Source organism: Ornithorhynchus anatinus, chromosome 4 (genome assembly GCF_004115215.2).
Source record: "Ornithorhynchus anatinus isolate Pmale09 chromosome 4, mOrnAna1.pri.v4, whole genome shotgun sequence".
In the NCBI taxonomy this organism is placed as follows: Eukaryota; Metazoa; Chordata; class Mammalia; order Monotremata; family Ornithorhynchidae; genus Ornithorhynchus; species Ornithorhynchus anatinus.
The window spans coordinates 6045601-6066233 of NC_041731.1; the positions used below are offsets into that span (position 1 = coordinate 6045601).

The 20633-nt window shown below is 41.3% G+C and overlaps 1 protein-coding gene across 1 annotated transcript in view; it reads left to right on the plus strand.

Moving 5' to 3' along the window:
- EFR3A (EFR3 homolog A) overlaps window positions 1-20633 on the plus strand; it is a 58071-nt gene that overhangs the window by 28653 nt on the left and 8785 nt on the right. Inside the window, exons 5-18 of the mRNA XM_007661071.2 lie at window positions 724-845; window positions 3478-3627; window positions 4107-4244; window positions 4796-4874; window positions 6546-6681; window positions 8130-8294; window positions 9939-10053; window positions 11982-12033; window positions 12996-13168; window positions 13684-13759; window positions 16677-16838; window positions 17277-17408; window positions 18052-18119; window positions 18986-19113. Coding sequence (XP_007659261.1) covers window positions 724-845; window positions 3478-3627; window positions 4107-4244; window positions 4796-4874; window positions 6546-6681; window positions 8130-8294; window positions 9939-10053; window positions 11982-12033; window positions 12996-13168; window positions 13684-13759; window positions 16677-16838; window positions 17277-17408; window positions 18052-18119; window positions 18986-19113 — 1696 coding nt within the window. The remainder of the gene's footprint in view (window positions 1-723; window positions 846-3477; window positions 3628-4106; window positions 4245-4795; window positions 4875-6545; window positions 6682-8129; window positions 8295-9938; window positions 10054-11981; window positions 12034-12995; window positions 13169-13683; window positions 13760-16676; window positions 16839-17276; window positions 17409-18051; window positions 18120-18985; window positions 19114-20633) is intronic.

A 20633-nucleotide genomic window follows, 5' to 3' on the forward strand; every position in this document is an offset into this window, starting at 1 on the left:
AAGTAAGTTTGAAAATAAGGGAGTATGAAGTTTGTGGCCTCCAGTATATGACTAAGCCATTCGTCAGTATTTATGGAGCACCAACTGGGTGCTCAATGCTTGAGAGCAAACACTAAGAGCGTACAAATACTCCAGTCAGTCAATCGGTGGTATTTCTCGAGCACTTACTACATGCAGACCACTGTATTCCAAGTGACATTCTGTTGCTTGAAAGAATTCCGAGTATCATAGATGCTTCCTGGGGTTATTCATTTCTTCGTTCTACCTCCAGATTCGTTAAAGGCCTTTCTAGGCATCTGACCTGTTTGTTTCAGATGGATCCAAGAAGGGAGATTCCATAACCTTCCTCAAAACTCATTCAAGTCCATCACAGTCTCCTGTTTCGGAAGGATGATTGTTATTTCTAGCCTAAATCCTTCCCGCTTCAGTTAAAGCCCATGGCTACCCTCTCACTCAGCTGCAGTGAAGTGGGAGAACTGTTTCTGATTTGGTATCTCAGCAATCTCATAAGACATAGATGTGGTTACCAGGCCATAAACTCCATTATTAAAATTGTCATCACCTCTGAAAAATGTCACGCTCTGGTCCCTGAATATCTTTCAAGGTCTTCCCTTTCTAAATAAAAATATATTTTAACAGTAATGTGTGTTCTTTTCCACATTGAGACTTCAATTTTATTTTAAAGTTAAGGATTTAACATGTCTTTTCTTATTTTTTTTCTAGTTTGTCAAATTTGCTAATATCGAGGAAGACACACCCTCCTATCACAGACGTTATGATTTTTTTGTTTCCCGCTTCAGTGCCATGTGTCATTCCTGCCATGCCGATCCAGAAACACGGACTGAGTACGTATCACCTCACTTTATTAACAGTAAGAATGACATACGTTGATCAGCCACATTGAGAAAAATGTATGTCTAGATGTTGCTCGGGATGAAAATGCAAGGGAAATTGCGTCTATTCCCTCTAGTTATTTATTGCATTTATCCAATTATCCCTCCCAGTTTTACAAAAAAGTTTTTTAAAAGGGTTTAAAAATAGGGTGCTTTTGTCGTGGTACCTCCTTGGACCTCCCACAGGGACTGGAAATAGGACCAGATAGCCAATTCTTTAGTTTCGGCCTTCAAATAAGGACTTCACTCCAGTTTTCCTGTAAATTTACTGTTGCATTCTTACTAAACCCAGCATTAAGGAAACTCGCTCTCTAGTATTTACCATGTGCACTGTATACATAGGCAAAACCATTTCTTTTGATACCACATTGCACTGAATGTGCAAACCAGCTGGTGTTGTTAGACCCACCTTCCCTGCTGTCCGGGCTTGTTACTCTCTTGGGTTCTGCCTCCTAACCCTCTGGCCAGCAGCTGCTTTTGCTCAAAAAGAGCCATTACGTTTTTGGTTCTTGCAAATTAGATTCCTTCCTCCTTTCCTCCCTCCCTCTCTTTTCTCTCTCTCTCTCTCTCTCGCTCCCACTCTCTTATTTCTGAGAATTTGCCAGGCATTCCCTGCTGAATGTAGTGTCTGAAATGGCGGCATCTGCCAGAGAATCTCCACACCCCCAAAGGTTTGGTACAGCTGGTCCAGGACCCGCTTCCCCCACATCCACCTTGGTCCGAGCAGGGAAGATGTCCTTTCTGGGGGCTGAGCTCCAGCTCCAGGGGAAGAGGACAGAAGCTGGTTCCACTGTTTCCCGGCCCATTTTCCATTCGAGCTAAAGACATTCATTCATTATAATGCAGGGCTACACCCCAGAACCGGCAGCTGAAGCAAGTGCTGCTCTAGGGACTCGAAGACCGGGGCTCTTCACGCACATGGCACAGAATCTGGCCACCCATCCTGCATGTAGGAGTACAGCTGCCTCCTCTTCCTCCTCCTGGCACCACACCCTAGCAAACTGGGGTATCTCGTAATGGGTCTGCGCCATCCAGTCCCTCCATCTTGCTCGGAGCAGAGAGTATACTGCCATTGTTTTAGTTTGTCAAATCAATCAGTCATACTCATTGAATACTTATTGTGTGTAATGCACCACACTAAGCATTTGGGAGAATACAATGTAAAAAAATGAGTAGACACTATGCCCACAATGAGTTTACAGTCTAGAGGGGGAGACAGACATTCTCCGCTAATGTAGAGAAGCCAAGGGACATTGCCATGGATTTAAGTGTGTTCTCAACAGCATTTCTTGTGCTTGCCCACTGGCATCAGGGACGCCTCAGCTTCCTCTCTGGTAGCTGTTTAGGCCCCCGGTCTCAGCTCTCTTACCCGGGACCAGCTGGGCCAGACTTCATGGCTGTGCCTTCATTGTCCGGAATCTGGTTGTGTTCAGGGCTTTTGGAAAGGCTCTCTTGCCGAGTCGTTTGAAGTGCGGGGTGTCCACGTCATGGGTGAAATGCTTGGCTATGCTAAAGGTTCTCTGATGAGGCCATGTCTCACAACCACATGAGGTGGGTCCCTCGGCGATACCCCAGGGGTCCAATCGCTGACTGGCCCTGAAGTCTGCAGAGACCATCTTCCCCCATTCCTCCGAACAGCAATTATATCAGTTTCTGGAGTATCTGGACCGGCTCTGAGCTCAAACATTGCAGATAATTAACTGGGCTTTGACCGAATTGTGCTTGGAAGTTCTGCTAATATTTCAGCTGCCTATGGCAGCGTTGGGCCATTTTCAGCTACTTTTATTGGTCTCTTTATTGGTTTAAAATATGCCTAATTCAGAAGTATATATTCTTTTCCCGTTTGATTCACTACTAAAAGATGCACGGAATTTGACATTTGACAATTGAGGGAGAGTTTCACGTACAGATGTTCAAAATAAGTACATCATAGAAGATTGACTTTCGGATTTTCTATAGTTATTATGTAAAAAAGACTATTTTGGGGGATTTAGCTCCCTCTAGTGAAATACATTTTGTCCATTGTATGTTCTTAACACACTGAAAGTAGGTGTTAGAAATCTGGGATTTTTTTTTTCCTTTCATGCCCTCTAATCCATCATTAAAATTTGGTTATTCTAGACCAGTAGATGTAAAGCTTAGAAAAATTAAATGAATGCCATAGAGAATGGAACTTCAAAATTTTTATTGAGATTTGATAGGTTGCAGGAAATTGAGTTTTCTTTCAAAGTTTCTGAGATTGGGGAAATAAAACCAAGAACACCCAACTGTCTTCACTGGACAGGAGAAGTGAGTGGGCATGGATTCCTGCTCCTTTGGATTGCATGAATTTTGGTGTGTAATATTTATCGAAGACACTCACTGCTCGGCACTGAGTGGAATAAATCCACAGTAGACAGCTCAGTCTCTGGAAGCGCTCAGTCGAAGTCCGAGGAACACAGACCTGGACCTCTCCGTTCGCCCTTACTGTCCTTTCAGTTGAAATGGGAATGTTGGTGATGCAACGTCTCTTTGCCAACTGGTCTGCAAATATTATTTAGCCTCCCTCCCCTTGGTTCTAACAGCTCTTTCTTTCTCCCACCAGAATTCGAATTGCCGGGATCCGGGGCATCCAAGGTGTGGTCCGCAAGACTGTGAATGACGAGCTGCGGGCAACTATATGGGAACCACAGCATATGGACAAAATTGTGCCCTCACTACTTTTTAACATGCAAAAGATAGAAGACAATGACAGGTGGGTAGGAAGGTTGTTTATATGGATGTAGAGTTGAAATCATCCTCTCTTCCTTCCAGTTGCTCTCATTAGTGCTGGGAAATCCTGTTTTTGAAGAAATTTCATGTCGGGCCGTGTAAACTCAGTGAGCTTTTTTAATGCTCAGATTTTGCTCACTGGTAGGAATTTGGATGTTTCTCACTTGTATCTTATTTTCTTTCTCTCTGAATTATGTGGTCAGCTGAAATGTTCTTTCCTTTGCAGGTGATAGTGTAATACAAAACCAAGGGCTCGTTAATCCTGCCTGTTGTTATTACTGTGAAATTGGCTTAGCATGAAGACTGATATTCTAGTTATCAAGTGTAATAGTCAAAAAACAGGAAGGGCATTCTCTCAACTACTATTATTAGTAATAGTAAATAATGGTAATTTTTAGTATTTGTTATGTGCTTACTAGGTGTCAAGCACTGTACTAAGCAACACCAATGTTTCTGTCTCAGCCGAATAGGGCCACCGTCATCTCCTCCGGGAGGAGACAAAGAAGAAAACCCCGCCGTGCTTGCAGAAAACTGTTTCAGAGAACTTCTAGGTCGAGCCACTTATGGGAATATGAACAATGCCGTGCGACCAGTTTTTGCGTAAGCGATCACTTTTATTGGGCCCGAACCCATGAAAACCTTCATCCTTTCTGAAATCTTGAGATTACTACAGAACATTTAATGCCGGAAGACATAATCTGTTAACTGTGATTCTCCTACCCTTTACTCTGTATTTTATTACAGAGTTGACATTGAAACATATTGAATATACACTTCTTCGTCACTGCAGTAAATGTTTATAGTATGCTCTGTGCTGGGGGAATCCTAAAGACGCGTTGCACACAGAATTAGATAGGTTTCTAACCAGTTCTTAAATCTGGAATTTCTCATGAATTTTAAAACTTCAAGAAAGTTTAAAATCATAGAGCAATGTTGCTCTCATTTTGAGAGTCTTTTCCTTTGGTCACTGGGTAAATAGCTGTGAAATAAGTAGCTCTATGCCTCATTAAGAGAATGAGCAGTAGACTATAAAGTGATACATCGGATTCAAAAGTATTGATGTATATTGTAAAGGTTTGGCATTTTTTATTGTTCAAGCCCGATGAATGAGAAAGTGCTTTGTTAATGGCTTTTGCATTTTGTTGTTCTAGGCATTTAGATCATCACAAACTTTGGGATCCCAATGAATTTGCTGTCCACTGCTTTAAAATTATAATGTACTCCATACAGGTACGGTTTATGTATTTTACTTATAAGACCACAATGAAGGGCTAAATACATTAGTATAGAGCATTACAGATTACTGGATCACTCTCTTGTTGCAGAAATGCCATAGTGTTTTCATGTTTCTCATGGTATGGAGTCCCCCACTCCCATGGTTTAATGAAAACAGTATTTCCTCTGGGGATCAGGAGACCAGGATTCTAGTCCCACTTCTGCCTGGAGTTGGCTAACAGGGACAGAGTCCGCATATGCATTCAGATATGTGCTTCACCCCTGCCTGGTGACTCACTTGTGGCATTCATCTAAGAATATGACTGACGGGTAGGGGAGTGTGAGTGTGACATACAAATTACCAGCCCTGCAGTCAATTCATTCTCCATATTCTGGGTCCTGAGGTCTCAGGACTGAGGTTCATCTGGGATTTTCGGGGGGCAGGCACTCCATGACCACCAGGAGCAAATGTCCAGTGAGAATTCCTGTCTTAGCTTTGATGCAGCCTCCTTAGGGTCCTTACACTATTTTCCCCGCCCCCCCCCCCCAGCTCTGTACCTCTATTTATTTGAGCAATACCATGCTCTAAGTAGTGGCACTGTACTGATTTCCTCCACTCAACAGCAGGACTTGGAGGAGGTTCACGTCACTGCTGTGCTGAGTGGTCACCTAGTTCCCACCCCTGCCTGATAAATTCCAGTATTATGTCACTCATTATAAACGCAAAGTATCGTGCAGTGGCGTCTGAATCTTGGCTGGCTACCAAACACATAGAGAAAGAAGGCAGACATAAGAAACTTGAAGACAACATTTGAGCAGCTCTATTAGAGCAGGAAACCCAATCTGGTGCTACCGAGGTGATCGATATTTAGGGAGGTCTGAGATGCTTTTTTTCCAGGAAGTCTTTAAGATTGTTGGTGCAGCCAGGTGAACACAGTAGGACTACTTTGCTGAAAATGGCCTTAAAATCAAGTAACTCTTATGGTCCTCATGGCCCAGGTAAAAGGGGATGCTTTTGGAAACATACTCCATGGTACCCAGAATAAGCTAAGTAATAGGCATGACAAAAGCTAGAATGTTTAGCCTGGACAAATTTGATGCCAAACAAATGGAAAGCAAATCAGAATTTGTAGGCATGCCTTAAAAATGTGCAAGGCCTCATCCATTCCACCACGGTGCCCTCAAAACAAAGAGGGTATCTAAATAACAGTTTCAGCAACCTCCTGAACACATCTTTCATCACTAAGGCTCGTGCTCTCCAAAGAGTGGGTAACACGCCAAAGATGAAGAGACACAGCTTTTCTCCGTCACTCGGAAGTCACAACAGAAAGTCTAGACCACAAAAGATCAGATGGTCAATCCATCGAGATCTATGGGCAGAGAGCAGAAGTTGTCCCTAAGAATGTTTAGTCTTATAATTACAGATTATTATTGTGTTCTATTAATTTTCCTGAGCAATTATTAAACTGGAATGTGGAAAAACTTTTGTGGTAGGTATGACTCTAACTAAAAACTGAGGTGCAGTGGAGCTTCGGTAGTTTCTCTGGCTTCTGTAGAAAATGAAAAGTTTGGGCAAAGAACTTTGCCTATGGTTAAAAGATAAATACTCAGAGTGGCAGATAATTAGGTAAATTTGGATTTTTTAAAAAAAATAAATTGGCCTTTACTATTCTTTATGTTTTCTAGGCACAATATTCCCACCATGTAATCCAGGAAACCCTGGGACATCTCGATGCCCGAAAAAAAGATTCCCCAAGGGTTCGGGCTGGTATTGTTCAGGTCCTGTTGGAGGCAGTAGCCATTGCTGCTAAAGGATCCATAGGTGAGAGGAGTGGCCATTCTTATTTCTATTTCTGTGCTGCTTAATGGAAACATTTTTCTTAAGTGAGGAAATGAGCAGAAAACTTTTATGATCTGTATTGACATCGAGGGGGCCCAGGGGGCCAAACAATAAATAGCCAATTCAACCTACCCTCAAGGAGCTTTCAGTCTATTGAAAGTAACTCTCTGGGTCTTTTTGCTTGGTTTTTCAGCCCAGTGTTTCATTCAGCTTGCCTTTTCCTTTGGTAAAATAACATTAAATTTAAAGTAATAATCTATGAAACTTATTTCCTTCATATGCCATGGGCTCACAGATCTCCGAGTTATTGGTTAAGAGCATATTGCTCATGGGAAACTTAACTACTAAGCCTTTCCAAGAATGAGAATAGTTGCAGTGAATAGTAGAAAAGTAACAGATGAGTGGAGATAAAACCACAATGTAAAGAGATGGGTTTTAAGCTTGACTGAGCTACCCTTTAGACTGCATGGGAAGAGGATTGCTGAGAGGAGGAAGGGGGTGGGGGGAAATGGTGGGTCTGGACAGAATGAGCCCCCTCAGTTCCAAGCCCGACATGGTCCCTGTTAGGTGGTGGCGTCTCTACTCTGTATTTACTTCCCCCAGGCCAGTTCCCTAGGGACAGCTGAACTTTGGGGAGTCAGAGCCCTTCATCCTGGCTGTTTCTGACAGGCTCATTGCTGAGGATCTGGCTGGCTAGTCCCTCTTTTCCATGCAAAGGCCTAGATCCTCCTCCTCCTCCATCTTGACTGGCAGCTAGGGGGCTTTCCTTCAGCAGTATACTTGGCAATGAGGGTCCAATTTTCTGTCAACTTGTGGAGACATCATTTGCAACACAAGCTTAGGTACCCAGGACATAAAAATTGGCTCCAGATTGTGCAGCTGTGCCCTCATATTCCATTTTTAGAATTGGGAATGTTTCTTAAGTTACCATTTTAGGAACTGGTAATTCAGCAGCCTCTGTGGTCAAAAGGTTAATTGGAAAATGTCATTTGGATTTAATATTTAAAGGGAAAATGATTCCATGATTAGTTCTGTCTTGTTTTCCATCGATTCGGTTTTGGTTTACATGTCTCTTCCTCTCTGTGCCCGGATCCAATCCAACAAGCCAGCCCCCCCCCCCCCCCCGGCCACACCTCCCTCCTTCCCTTCCTCCCATCAAATCCATTTCCTTGCATTGAATGGGTCCTGCAAAAATTAGTTTGAGGTTGGTTAATGCCCCGATTAACTCCACACGCCATTCTCCTTTGAATACCGGGCTGCTCAAAACCATGGAGGATTTTTTTGAATTTTCTTTCTTGCGTCAAGTGTATCTGTGTAACTGTTGAGTTCTTGGGTACTTGCAGAACCCAGAAACTATTTGAGGTGTTCTTGTTTTTCTCAGCAACCTTCCCAGGAAAGACCCATGTATTCTGACACTTGGTTCTATACAGGTCCCACGGTGTTGGAGGTGTTTAATACCTTGCTGAAGCATTTGCGTCTTAGCGTGGAGCTGGAGTCAGGGGACGCACGCAGCTCCGTGGGCAGTGCCAGCTTCAGTACCAGCTCCAAAGACAACGACGAAAGGATCGTCCAGAATGCCATCATTCAAACAATAGGTGGGTGAACTAGACTCCAAACTGTAAAGCAGAGCAGGGTGAAGGTACAAACCTTGTGATTTTCAATAGCAGCACACATTTTTTATGCTCCCAATGACACTGCTTATAGCTTGTTTTTTTGGAAATTCTCCCTAAATGGAAATGCTTTTCCTGAAAGGCATCAGTCAGTAGAAGTCAAAAACAGTAGGTCTGTGTCTATCCCAAGGATGACTACATTTGCCTTGAAATGTCCAGCTTGCCTTTTTAAATGGTATCATAGCAGGAATGTTATTCATTTGTTTTGTTTTTTTAAAAAAGAGAGTGCTGTATTTTAGATAGCCCCAAATATTCTAAAAGTTGCAGGTTAAAAATGATTATGGACAACAGTATCGAGTCTGTAGTAGTGTTTGATAAGTATGAGCTGAGTGTTTTTTTCTTGGCTTTCACTTTGGGACTTGAAGCATTTAACATAGTACTGTCATTGTTAGCCCCTTGTTTTAGACAAGTGCTTCTGGCCCACCTGAAGAAAGGCAGGCATCTGATTGTCTTGCCCTTTAGTGGTGATCACTCGTACTATCGTTATATCAGAATGATTGTGCTATAACCACTGTGTTTCATTGTCTCAAACCCCCGTGTGAATTTGCGGCCTGAAGGAGGACCACCCAGCTAGGTTTTCCAATGGTGATACTAAGATCCAGGGCCACTAGTGAATCGAGCGTGGTCCGATAATTGCTTTGAAAAACAAAAATAATGCTATATTTGACAATATCGACATAAGCCCGTCATGGGCAGGGAACGTGTCTGCTAATTTTGTTGTATCATTCTCTCCCAAGCGCTTAGTATAGAGCTCAATAAATACCATTGATTGATTGATGGATTTGACAGTGGCAATTTAAGGACCCTATCAAAAGGCCTCGTGCTTCGCTCATATTAAGGATTGTTTTGGGGATTCAAAAAGACTTTCAGCAAATTGATAGTGTCCTCTTCAGCAGTGGTTTTTGAATTTGTCCCATCAGAGGTAATATCTGTTACCAGCTGTTTTTCAAAGTCCCTTGGTTGAAGTCCTGATGGCACTTTACTACCTAGCATCTTCAGTTTCCAACGTCTCAACCATTGTTTAATATAAATACATCTATTCTGATTGAGAACTCCAGAAACATTTTGCTATGCTACTCATTTCTGGCTTTAACCGGTCAGAATTGGGTGTTGACATTACCATGAGGGAAGAAAGAGTGCTTCACAGTCAAGATGGCATTTGTCTTAGGAAAATTTCCAAAACACAGGAATCTCCCACTCTGCTTCACGTCTGATACCCCAGTGCACTGAAAGGCAAGCAAGCAGTTGAATTCCCCTTTCTTACAAGATTCATTTCCCACTATTTAGTAATTCTTGTGACTTGTAATGAACATCAGATAGGCTGGTTTAGGTAGTGCAGTTACCTCCGAGAGGAAAGTAGAATGTATTTGCCTGGGGGAAAAATCAAGGCATTCGTGACTTATTATACACCAAGTGGAATAGAGCAGGTGATTGTGACTCACACCCTTACGGCCGAAGCCCAAAGCAGGACATCATTTGAAACTGTCCTTTATATCAGCTGCTGGTAGTTTAGCTTTTCAGTTTCTTTCTTCTTACGGAGACTGTGGCTTTTAAAATTCTCTTTTGTAGGATTTTTTGGCAGCAATCTTCCAGATTACCAGAGATCAGAGATCATGATGTTCATTATGGGAAAAGTGCCTGTTTTTGGAACAACCACCCACACGCTGGACACCAGCCAACTAGGGTTTGTTGAATGTTCTAAAGTTGTACCGAACTTTAAATTTTGAAATGCCTAAGTTGAAATAAGAACTGATGTTTGGAATGATCTATGTAGCATCTATATTAAATGTCACACGGAAGGAAACGTGCGTACCATTGCCAGTGGAATGAAATCTGTTTTCCAGATATCACTTTAATTATCTGATTTGGGAAAATGACAACGCACAGATCTCTTTGGCAATTTCCTCGAAGCTTCATTTCCATAATCCTGCTGCTTCTCTCTGGACAAGAGAGAGACTGTTTAATGTATTTCCCAAGTCCTACTGGGGTGTGAAGTCTCCGGTTCCTTATGTTTATATCAGGTGTTGTTCTGTGCGCTTTGTTCTTTATCCAATCTAAAAGCAGTGGTGTTGAGTTAGAACATTATGCAAATGACATTGTGAGGAAATGTTAGTAATTTGTGTTTACTGGGAAATGGCTGTTTTACCTCCAGATACTCTGGCATGTCAGCTTCCCGACTCAGCTGGAGTTTCTGCTTCCCTAATTATCTTTCTCATTTAATACTTCTGAAAGCCTTTATCTCTCAGGACCTGAATTCCTTCCTGCCTGCAAATTAGACACCTTTCAAAGCCAGATTAACCCTTTTAGGCCCCAAGAAGTCCACTCGGCAGGTAACTCTCGGTGCAAGTAAGGGCCAAGTGAATACAGAAAGAAATCCCCAGGCATGGTCCTTCCGCAAGCCTGGTCCTTATCTAAATTTCTGAGTGACTCCCAAATGGCGTCTGGCTCCCCGCACACCTCAAGACACACCAAACATGACAGGACCGAGGCACAGCCAGTCGTTTTCAACAGGAAGCTGTGTATTTACCGAGCTGGGTGCAGAGCACAGCACTGAGAGCTTGGGAGAATCTGATACAATAGTCGGTAAATACGATCGCTGTCCTGAAGGAGCTTAGACTAGTCCCCCAGTTTTATGCACCTTCCCCAGGGGTGTAAAAGAGTTGCTAACACTTCTAGAGGTGCCTGATCAAGTAGAATGTGGAGGATTTTAACTCTAGAAGAGTTTCCTGATGATTTACTCAAGAGCCTGGGAGAATCTGGTTCTCTGTGGCCAGCGGGGAGAGTGACCTAGGAGTATTTTGCTGAACAGCACAGGAAACATAGTGTCTCTGGCCTTTAGAAACCCTCATCTTGGACCTTTCCACTCATTAATAATGGTAGAAAATTTAAAAATTGATCAGATCGGTTCCTTGGTATTTACTGAGCGTCTGCTGAATGCAGGGCTCTGTATTAAGTATGGAAGCAAGGTCCCTCAGCTCATTAGGAATGCCACAGACAAATTATGTAATTAGTGACGTGAACTCCAAGCTGCCAGCTGGCAGTCCTCTCAAGCTGTAACTGAGAAGCCCGGCTACACCATCAGCTTGAACCCAGCCCTCCAGATTTCATTCCCCAATACATCGTTCTTCGCTCTTCCTTTCTCTCCCTTGACTAAGAGACAACTTCAATAGCTCCACTTCTTCAGTTGGCCGTTAGTGAAAGAGGAGCTTTTTTATTGATAAGACAAAAGCTGTCGACTAAGAAATCGAGGTGCCGATTGGCTCCCTCAGTTTGCTCTGTTTTACACTGATGCAGCAAGGCTATCGGAACTTCCTGCACACGTGTAAGGAGATTTTGACATTATCATTATCATTTGTCACATTATCATTTATCTAATCCCAGCCCCCCAAGGAGGACAGTGGAGAAAACTGGCCCCAGGGAATTTGGGGAGGTGAATTTGGGTCTTCTCTCAGCCTCACTCATAGCATCACAGAGGCTGCCTGACGGGGTCTGACATCATCTAAATACAATGAGGTTTTCAAGGGCAAAATTTTACCAAAATGCAGAGCAGTAGCAGAAGTTAATGCAGTTAGTTTCTGACTAATACCTATTAAAGTGATCATTCTCTTTTAGGGATTTGGGAACCCGGCGGATCCAGATAATGTTGCTGAGGTCCTTACTGATGGTGAGTCATCTGAGATAACTGGCCAACAACTCATTATGTGATGGCAGAGAATGTAAAAATGTAGAATTATAAAGAGTAACAGAAATCCCATAAATTACGATCTGACTCATTCCGTCGCCATTTTTTTAAGGAATTAGGCTCAGTGGTCGTGGGAGACATTTATAGCATTCAAATAAATGAGCACAATGAACCAACTGGAAGCATGAAGGTGGGGAGGAGGCCTGTGGTAGTGATAAAGATGTTTATTGAGTGCCTATTAAGTGCATTTTAATAGTAATATTGTACTCGTTAAGCTCTTATTGTATGTCTTAAATGCTAGGGTAGATACAGGTTAATCAGTCCGGACACAGTCCCTGTCCCACATGGGACTCACAGTCTAAATAAGAGCGAGAACCGGTATTGAATCCCCATTTGACAGATGAGCAAACAGAGGCGCAGAGAAGCAAAGTGACTTGCCCAAGTTCACAAAGCAGGCATGTGGTAGAGCTGGGATTAGAACCCAGGGCCTTTGACTCCCTGGTGCGTGCCCTTTCTTTTAGGCCACAGTGCTTCCAATTGAAAAAGAGTCTCATGGATTCACAGGGACTCAGTACTGATTTTTATTAAACGGTTAAATTAAATGGGATTTTTTTTAAAGGGTTAAATCAAGTGGGACCTACTTTGTCGTCCTCTGTCCTTGAATAATCCTTTGGGATTTGGGCCTAGCTGAGAGATGTCAACTTTTGCATTTGAAATTGTTAATTAATAAATTAGGGACCCAAGAGTTGTTTTTGTCGCTTCTCCGCTCAACTGCATCTTCTCATAAATATTCAAAATCGTACGTTCATAATTTTCCATTGGCCTCCCAAGACTATTTTTCTAACTGTTACGCTCGGTGGGGGAAACTCTTAAATTTCCCTCTCAGTATGTCAGAGGTCCAAAGAAAACCACTTGACCCGCTTATTCTTTTGAATTGTCGACAGGTAACCTCAGGCTACAAGGCCAAGACCATTGTCACTGCACTTCCTCCACCATTTCTTGATCCATTATTGTCTGCTTCACTCATGGAAGACTATGAATTAAGACAGCTGGTCCTGGAAATATTGCACAATCTGATTGATCGACATGACAATAGGGCAAAACTCCGGGGAATCAGGTAAAACCCCAGGTTAATGTGATCAGAGCTATCTTTTTATCTGTTATTTACTGGTACTTATTCTAGTGTCTCTTTTATTTAGATTTGTCAATCTAAGGACTATCTCCCAACCCTTTCTCAGGATTGCCAGTGACTCACTGAAAGCAGTCTTTGTTTCTCTTCAGTGACATATTTAATTGTTAAGGAATCAATCATAAAATGAGTTGCATGTGCCGAAGGGCAGATTTTAATTCATAAATGGCTATTTCAGATGTTTACTAGTTTTACTCCTATTTTCATCTCCTAGAAGATTGATTGGGCTCTGGAAAAAATAATGAGATCCTAAATCATAATTACCTGTGTGACTTTCTCCCCATTAAAACTGAAGATTGTCTGCTCTTAGTTAAAATGGGCGTGATAAAAATGGAAATTGGCATTAGCCTATTTAAGTAGATCGCTGTTCTGTCCACATGTAATGTCTTGTTCTAATTAGAATTTTTTAAAAATTATTTTATTAAAATGATTTCTTTCTGTAGAATCATACCAGATGTAGCCGACCTAAAGATAAAAAGAGAAAAAATTTCAAGGCAAGATGCAAGTTTCATGAAAAAGGTAATAGCGTTTTACCCGTTAAGTATTAGTTGAAATGGGAAAACATCCTTTTGGCTTTTCTGGTATTTCCAAAGCGACCAAGAGTCATGCTTTTAATACAGGTTTCTTTCTCTCTAGCTTTCTAGGGCAGGCTTAACAGTCAGTCACAGTCACATTTATTAAATGTCTACAGAGGAGCTCAAAGCAATTTCAACTTCTGTGTCTTGAGTGCATACCAAATATTGATATTTTTTGAGTGATTACTATATGCAGAGCATTATACCAAGTGCCTAGGAGAGTACAATACAGTAGAGTTTGTAGACCTGATCTCTACTCCTCAAAGAATTTATAGCCTACCGTGTGCTGAGCATTGTATTAAGTGCTTGGGAGAGTACAAGAAGCAGCAGGACCTAGTGGAAAGAACATGGGCCTGGGAGTCAGAGGACCTGGGTTCTAATTGTAGCTCTGACATTTGCCTGCAACTCACTTGACCTCTCTAAGCCTCAGTTTCATCTTATGCAAAATGGGGGATTAAATCCTACTCCCTCCTACAGAGACTGTGATTCCCATGTGGGGACAGGGTCAGCCCCTGTCCTGTTTCCAACCTAATTATCTTGTATCTAACTCAGTGCTTCATATAGTGCCTGGCACATAGTAAATCCTTAATAACTACCATAATTGTTATTATTACAGTAAATTTGGTAGCATGATCCCTGCTCTCAAGGAGCTAGCAATCTAAAGATCATTTTCCTTTCTTGATTTCCATGTGCCCCATCTGCCCCATCTCCGTCACTAGTCATTCATTCATTCATGCAGTCGTATTTATTGAGCGCTTACTGTGTGCAAAGCACTGTATTAATCATTTGGGAGAGTACAATATAACAATAAACAGACATTCCCTGCCCACAGTGAGCCCTTTTCTCCAGAAGTGGGTAAACCCATGCTCTGATAGAACGCAGAGGCACAGACATCGTTCACTTGGTGCTCTTTGCTGATGGGATGAGCAAAGTATATTTAAGTTTCCTCTGACTTTGACCATGAGCCCCATGTGGGACATGCATTGTGTCCAACCTCTTACACTTGTATCTTCCTGCACTTAGAACTGTGCTCGGCATATCAAGGGCTTAACAAACACAGAAAAAAAAATAATAATTGTGGTATTTAAGCCTTTACGGTGGCCCATCCACTATAGTAAGCTCTGAAGTAGATGCAAGATATTCAGGTCTCATGTGAGGGAGAAGAGGTATTGAATCCCCATTTTGCAGATGAGGGAACTGAGGCACAAATATATTCACCAGAGGTATCTCTGACAGTCGAAACTCTTCCACCAATATCCATTCACCAAGAATTGTCTTTGCCTCTGTAAAGCTGAAGCGTAAGTTAGTTTTTCCATTAACAGGCTTCCAGACCAGGGCTGTCATGTCAGTTATCACCCCTCGATCAATCCCTTTTCTTTCAATTTGCTGTTTTTCAGAGGTAAATGGTGAAGCATTTTTGAGTTTAGTTATATTTTTTCAATGTAGAATACACTAGGGAAGAATTTTTTTTAATTAAAAGTATGTCCCAAAGTTGTTCGTTTTTACTGAGAAGCTATTCTTGGACCACTTGATTGTTTAAGAATAGTAAGTGGTTTCTGCATTTTATTTTCAGACTTTGAACACTTACGTTTATGAAGTGTTGAAATAAATTACCAATTGATGGAGCAAAGTGTAATATATGAGTCATTTCTAATTTAGTGACTAAGAAAATGTATTCTGTAAACTCAGTTGACCCCGATTCTCGAGTTTTGGCAATGTTTAGTGACTTTTTAAACAAGAATGAAAGCCAAAAAGAGGCTTTCTTGGTAGAAACAATTCTTTTTAAGCTTATTCTGTGTTTTGATGGTGGATTTATTTCGCCTGTTTTGACAAACTTCGTTCAACTGTTTTGAATATATTCAAATATATAATTCCAAAATATTCATCCGTCAACTGTGCATTGTAGTTCTCAGTGTGAGCTCATTGCTTTTCCCATTTAAATAAGATACTTTCTATTCCACAGAAACACAATACAGTTTTCATTATTTCTTAGTCACTGTAATATATATTCACAGCCTTTACCTGAAATGGGTGTTGTAAATTCCTTTATGGTAATAATTACTTTAAGCATTTATTGTTCATCTGATTTTCTTTCATTATGAACACAAAGAAATCCATTTCCATGACTTGTGACTCACTCTTCCATTCTGTTTTCTCATCGCCTTGACCAACTATAATGGTCTTTCCCTGACTTTAAGTACCTCTTTGGGAAATTGAAAAACTGATTCATTCATTCAGTCGTAGTTATTGAGCGCTCACTGTGTTGGAGAAAAAAAATTACCCTGAGAAATGTGTAAATCAATAGGAGTTTTACGTAGATGCAGTTGAGCATAACCAAAATGTCATTGTTTCCTGCCTTGAGTGATTATGCATCTGGAAAAGTGTCCTCAAGACCTAATCAGTGGCAGAGTTCGCACTGCCAGTATTGGACTTCAGGGTCTTGTTTTGTTATTTTATCTATGAAGGATTGTTTTCCCCCGTGAGTAGCAATAGCAGTATGTACTGAGCACCTTCTGGGCACACTGCACTGTACTGCCCACGTGGGAAGTCCAAAAGAAGCTCGAGATATGTTTCCTGCCCACAAGGACCTTACACTCTAACAGGCAGTTTCTTTTTCCCCAGGAAAAATAGATCTAAAATGGACCCCGCCCTGCCCCATGCTCTCTCTCTTTTCTGGTAGAACAGAATTTTACCTTAATGTTGATTTTTGGTTTCATTCGTGATTTGATATGTTTTTAAGACGTCCTTTTCTGTTCATGACCTTGTTATTATCTATAGACTTCCTATTAGGGATCTTGTGAAGCTCAGAAACCTTGCTCCTTCTGGTCAAGCTTTCTCTAACCCGCACTTCTGTCTTCCAGAACGGTCAGCAGCTATACCGGCACATCTATTTGGGCTGCAAGGAAGAGGACAATGTGCAGAAAAACTTTGAGCTCCTGTATACGTCTCTTGCTCTTACGACCATTGAACTGGCCAATGAAGAAGTGGTCATTGACCTCATTCGAGTAGCTATTGCTTTACAGGTAAATCATTTTTACCAGATGTATTTATTAGGCTCAGTGAATTCATGTTTCTAAGATAACAAGGACTTGCCAACGCTCCCCTGTCCTTTTCAGTTTGTTTTTATTTTGTGTGAAATACTGCTTTTTCCTATAAGGGCTAGAGATTGGAAACGTTGCCTTGAAGGTGTTCAGCATTTTTGCAAAGCTGCATCTTTTGGAAAAGCAATTTGAGGAAGTCACTGATTCTTCCTTTAGACCATAAGCTCCTTGTGGGCAGGGTTCATGTTGTTCAACTCCATCGCTTTGTACTCTCTCAAGCTCTTAGCACAGTGCTCTGCCTGCAGTAAGTGCTCGAAAAATACCATTGATGGATTACTTCAGAACTCTCCTTTTGAAGTGCCCTTTGTTCTAAGTGGTCCAGTGTAATACAGTTTACCACCTACTTGTTTCTCACTGAAGGAAAACGCCATCAATAACGAAGATAACTTGCCCATGTTCCATCGCTGTGGTATAATGGCCCTGACCGCAGCCTATCTCAACTTCCTAAGCCAGATGATCGCCGTTCCTGCTTTCTGCCAGCACGTGAGCAAGGTAAGAGGGAAAGGGAGAAGCCAAGACATTGCCAAACTTCATTTCCAAACTGACAATGTTTCTCCATGACTCTCATGTCTAGTAGAAATTAAAAAGATTTCATGTATATTTCTGTACTCCTAAATTCCCTGGCAGGATGGGGTCTAATATTTTAAACCTCATTAGAAACGATTTTGAGGGGGCGGAAAAAAGGCTCCCTGGGTGAGGTTTGTTTCAAACGAGGTAGTCAAATCCTACCTAGTTGCAGTGCATATATCAATCTACAGGGAAATGGATTACAGAAGAATTTCTCATAGATCCAATGTGGATTTTTAAAAGCGAAGCAGCATGGTCTAATGGAAAGAGCACAGGCTGGGAGTCAGAGGATCTGAGTTCTAATTCTGGCTTCACCACTTGTCTGCTGTGTGACCTTGGGCAAGTCACTTAACTTCTCTGGGCCTCAGTTACCTCATCTGGAAAATGGGGATTAAGACTGTAAACGCTATGTAGGACAAGGGACTGTGTCCAAAAGGGTTATCCTATATCTACCCCAGTGCTGAGTACAGTCCCTGGCACAAAGGAAGCACTTAAACAAATACCATTTTAAAAAAGGAATTATTTAACAGAAAACTTTTAGCACTGACTTTTCTTTTCTACCTTTCAGGTTATTGAAACACGGACCGAGGAAGCTCCTTATTTTCTACCGGAACACATCTTCAAAGACAAGTGCTTGTACGTCAATCAAAAGCCTATATATATAAAGGGAGGGCATCAGGATTTCAGGTGGATCTACATTTTCCTCAGAGGGAATCAAGTAGCCCTACGTGTTTATAGCAGTGCCCTACTACTGTCCTATTTTCAGTTAGCTGTATAACCATGGTGAATTTCCTCAGAAAAGGTAGAAGTTCAGTTTGCACCCAGATGTCCTTGTATTCGAGTTGCAGCTGTGTTCACTATTTTAAAACCTTTTAAGAGTCTGCTGTGCCAGAATCGGATGGCTTTGCATTTCTTCTTCTTCATTGTCTCTCATATAGGAATTCATCGGGGGTTTTGCTCTTTTCTCGAAAGAATTCATTTAGAGAAAGAAAATCACTGTTTTTTTCCCTTCTGTCTTCAAAACAAGGGAAGCTGAGTTTATAGTCATTAAATCAGTTGTATTTATTGAGCACTTACTTTATGCATAGCACTGTATTAAATGCTGTGGGAGAGTACGATATAACAGAGTTGGTAGACACTCCCTGCCCATAACAAGCTTAAAGTCTAAAGCATTCACTGTGACGTGGGGACTCCTATTACCAAGAAGTAATATTGAACATCTCCTGAGAACAAGAAAATTAAGAAAACAAAGCTAGCCCAAATTAAGAAAGAACTGTGAATTCATCAAAATCTGGTCTTGTAGGAACCTTGCATCATTTTAAAAACTACTCTGAAATGAGCCAGCTAATTTAACTTCTGTTGACTACCTTAACAGCTGGAAAATTTGCCATAATCATCAGTCTCTCTACCTCAGAGGTCTTTACCTCCCATTTACTTGTTCTATCCAAATTGTAAAATGTCTCAGAAAGTAGAAATAAGCGGTTTATTTCCTTCATCTACAGGCTTCCAAAATCATTGGAGAAACATGAAAAAAAGTTGTTTTTCCTGACCAACAAGATTGCGGAGTCATTAGGCGGCAGTGGGTACAGCGTGGAGAAGTTATCAGTGCCGTATGTCCCCCAGGTCACAGGTGAGCATAAGTAATAATAATTGGGGTATTTGTTAAGTGCTTACTCTTTGCCAAGCACTGTACTAAGTGTTGGGGTTGGTACAAGATAATCATATCCCACATGAGGATCACAATCTTAAGTAGGAAGGAGAACAGATATTGAATCCCCATGTTACAGATGAGGGAATTGAGGCACAGAGAAGTTAAGTGATGTGCCTAAGGTCACACAGCAGGCAACTGGCAGAGCCAGAATTAGAACCCACATCCTCTATTTCCCAAGCCTGTGCTCTTTCCAGTGGGCTAAGCTATCTAAGCTATTATCTCAAATATTGATCTGCGTTCATCCCTTTTTCTTGCTTTCGTTCAGTTTGCAAACATATGCTCTTGATATCAGATACTCAGTTTTCCTCCAAAAGAATGACGGGCCTTAATGTATATTTGTGAACTTGTTTACAAAACTACCTGGCTTTTGAGGCAAATACATGCTATTTGAAACAAAAAATCAAATCTGCCCAATGTGACAACAGATGTTGAATTCTAGAAATAGGGAAAGTTGGGGAAAATAGTGACATCTTGAGTTAAATCTAGAGGAATGGGTGGGAGTTAGAGCAATGGATTTGATAAACTTTTGAATAATAATAATGACTGTGGTCATTTTAAGCACTTACTGTGTGCACAGAACTGTGCTAAGAAATGGAGTAGATAAAAGATCATCAAGTCTGACACAGTCCTTGCCCCTGAGAAAGAGAGTGAACATTATTCCATTCCTCAGGAGTTCCAGATTATGGATGAAGTATTTGCTCCAAAGTAACAAAGTGGCTGCTTTTATATCTCTGACATGGATAGATTTTTGTTTCTTGTTCCTGCCTCTGTTTTCACATTTGTGGCATATACTTTAAATTTTATTTTCATTCTTGCAAATTTTGGATTTAGCTCTGTTTCCTTCAGGCAAAAAGCCTCACAAACACAGACACAAGCACAAAGGTAAATTCTAGTATCTACCCTCTGCTAGCTATCCTGTAGGCAGATAGACACAGTAGAGGTGTGCTTCTAGAAAACCTCTAGAAAAAAAAATGGTCCAGAAGAATTGTATGTGTGTGTCTATTGGCTGTAACTTCACTTCCGCTGTAGTTACTGTTTCAGTTTCCCTGCCGTTTTTTCCTCCCTAGCTAGATTTTTCATTTATTTTTCATACTTTTGAAGATGACACAGCTGCCTAAAATAATGATCTTTCACTTTCAGTAGTATAGACTTCTGCAGATTTCTAGAGTGCTCATTGGATTAGTCTTTCAGGTCCTTCTTCATGGCATTGACTGTTTTGAGGAGTGATATTTTTCTGTTCAGAAGGACTCGACCATTGAGAAATAGAACCACAGGAGGTGTTCATCCATGACTCCTGTTACAGTGTATCGTGGCAGAAATTTAACAATAGGCAAAAATATTTCCCTAATCAACTAGCCATCATCTCTGCCACAAAAGATATGTATTTGCTCTGCCATCATGGGGGCAACAAATACTTCAATTATGATTCTTACTCTGAC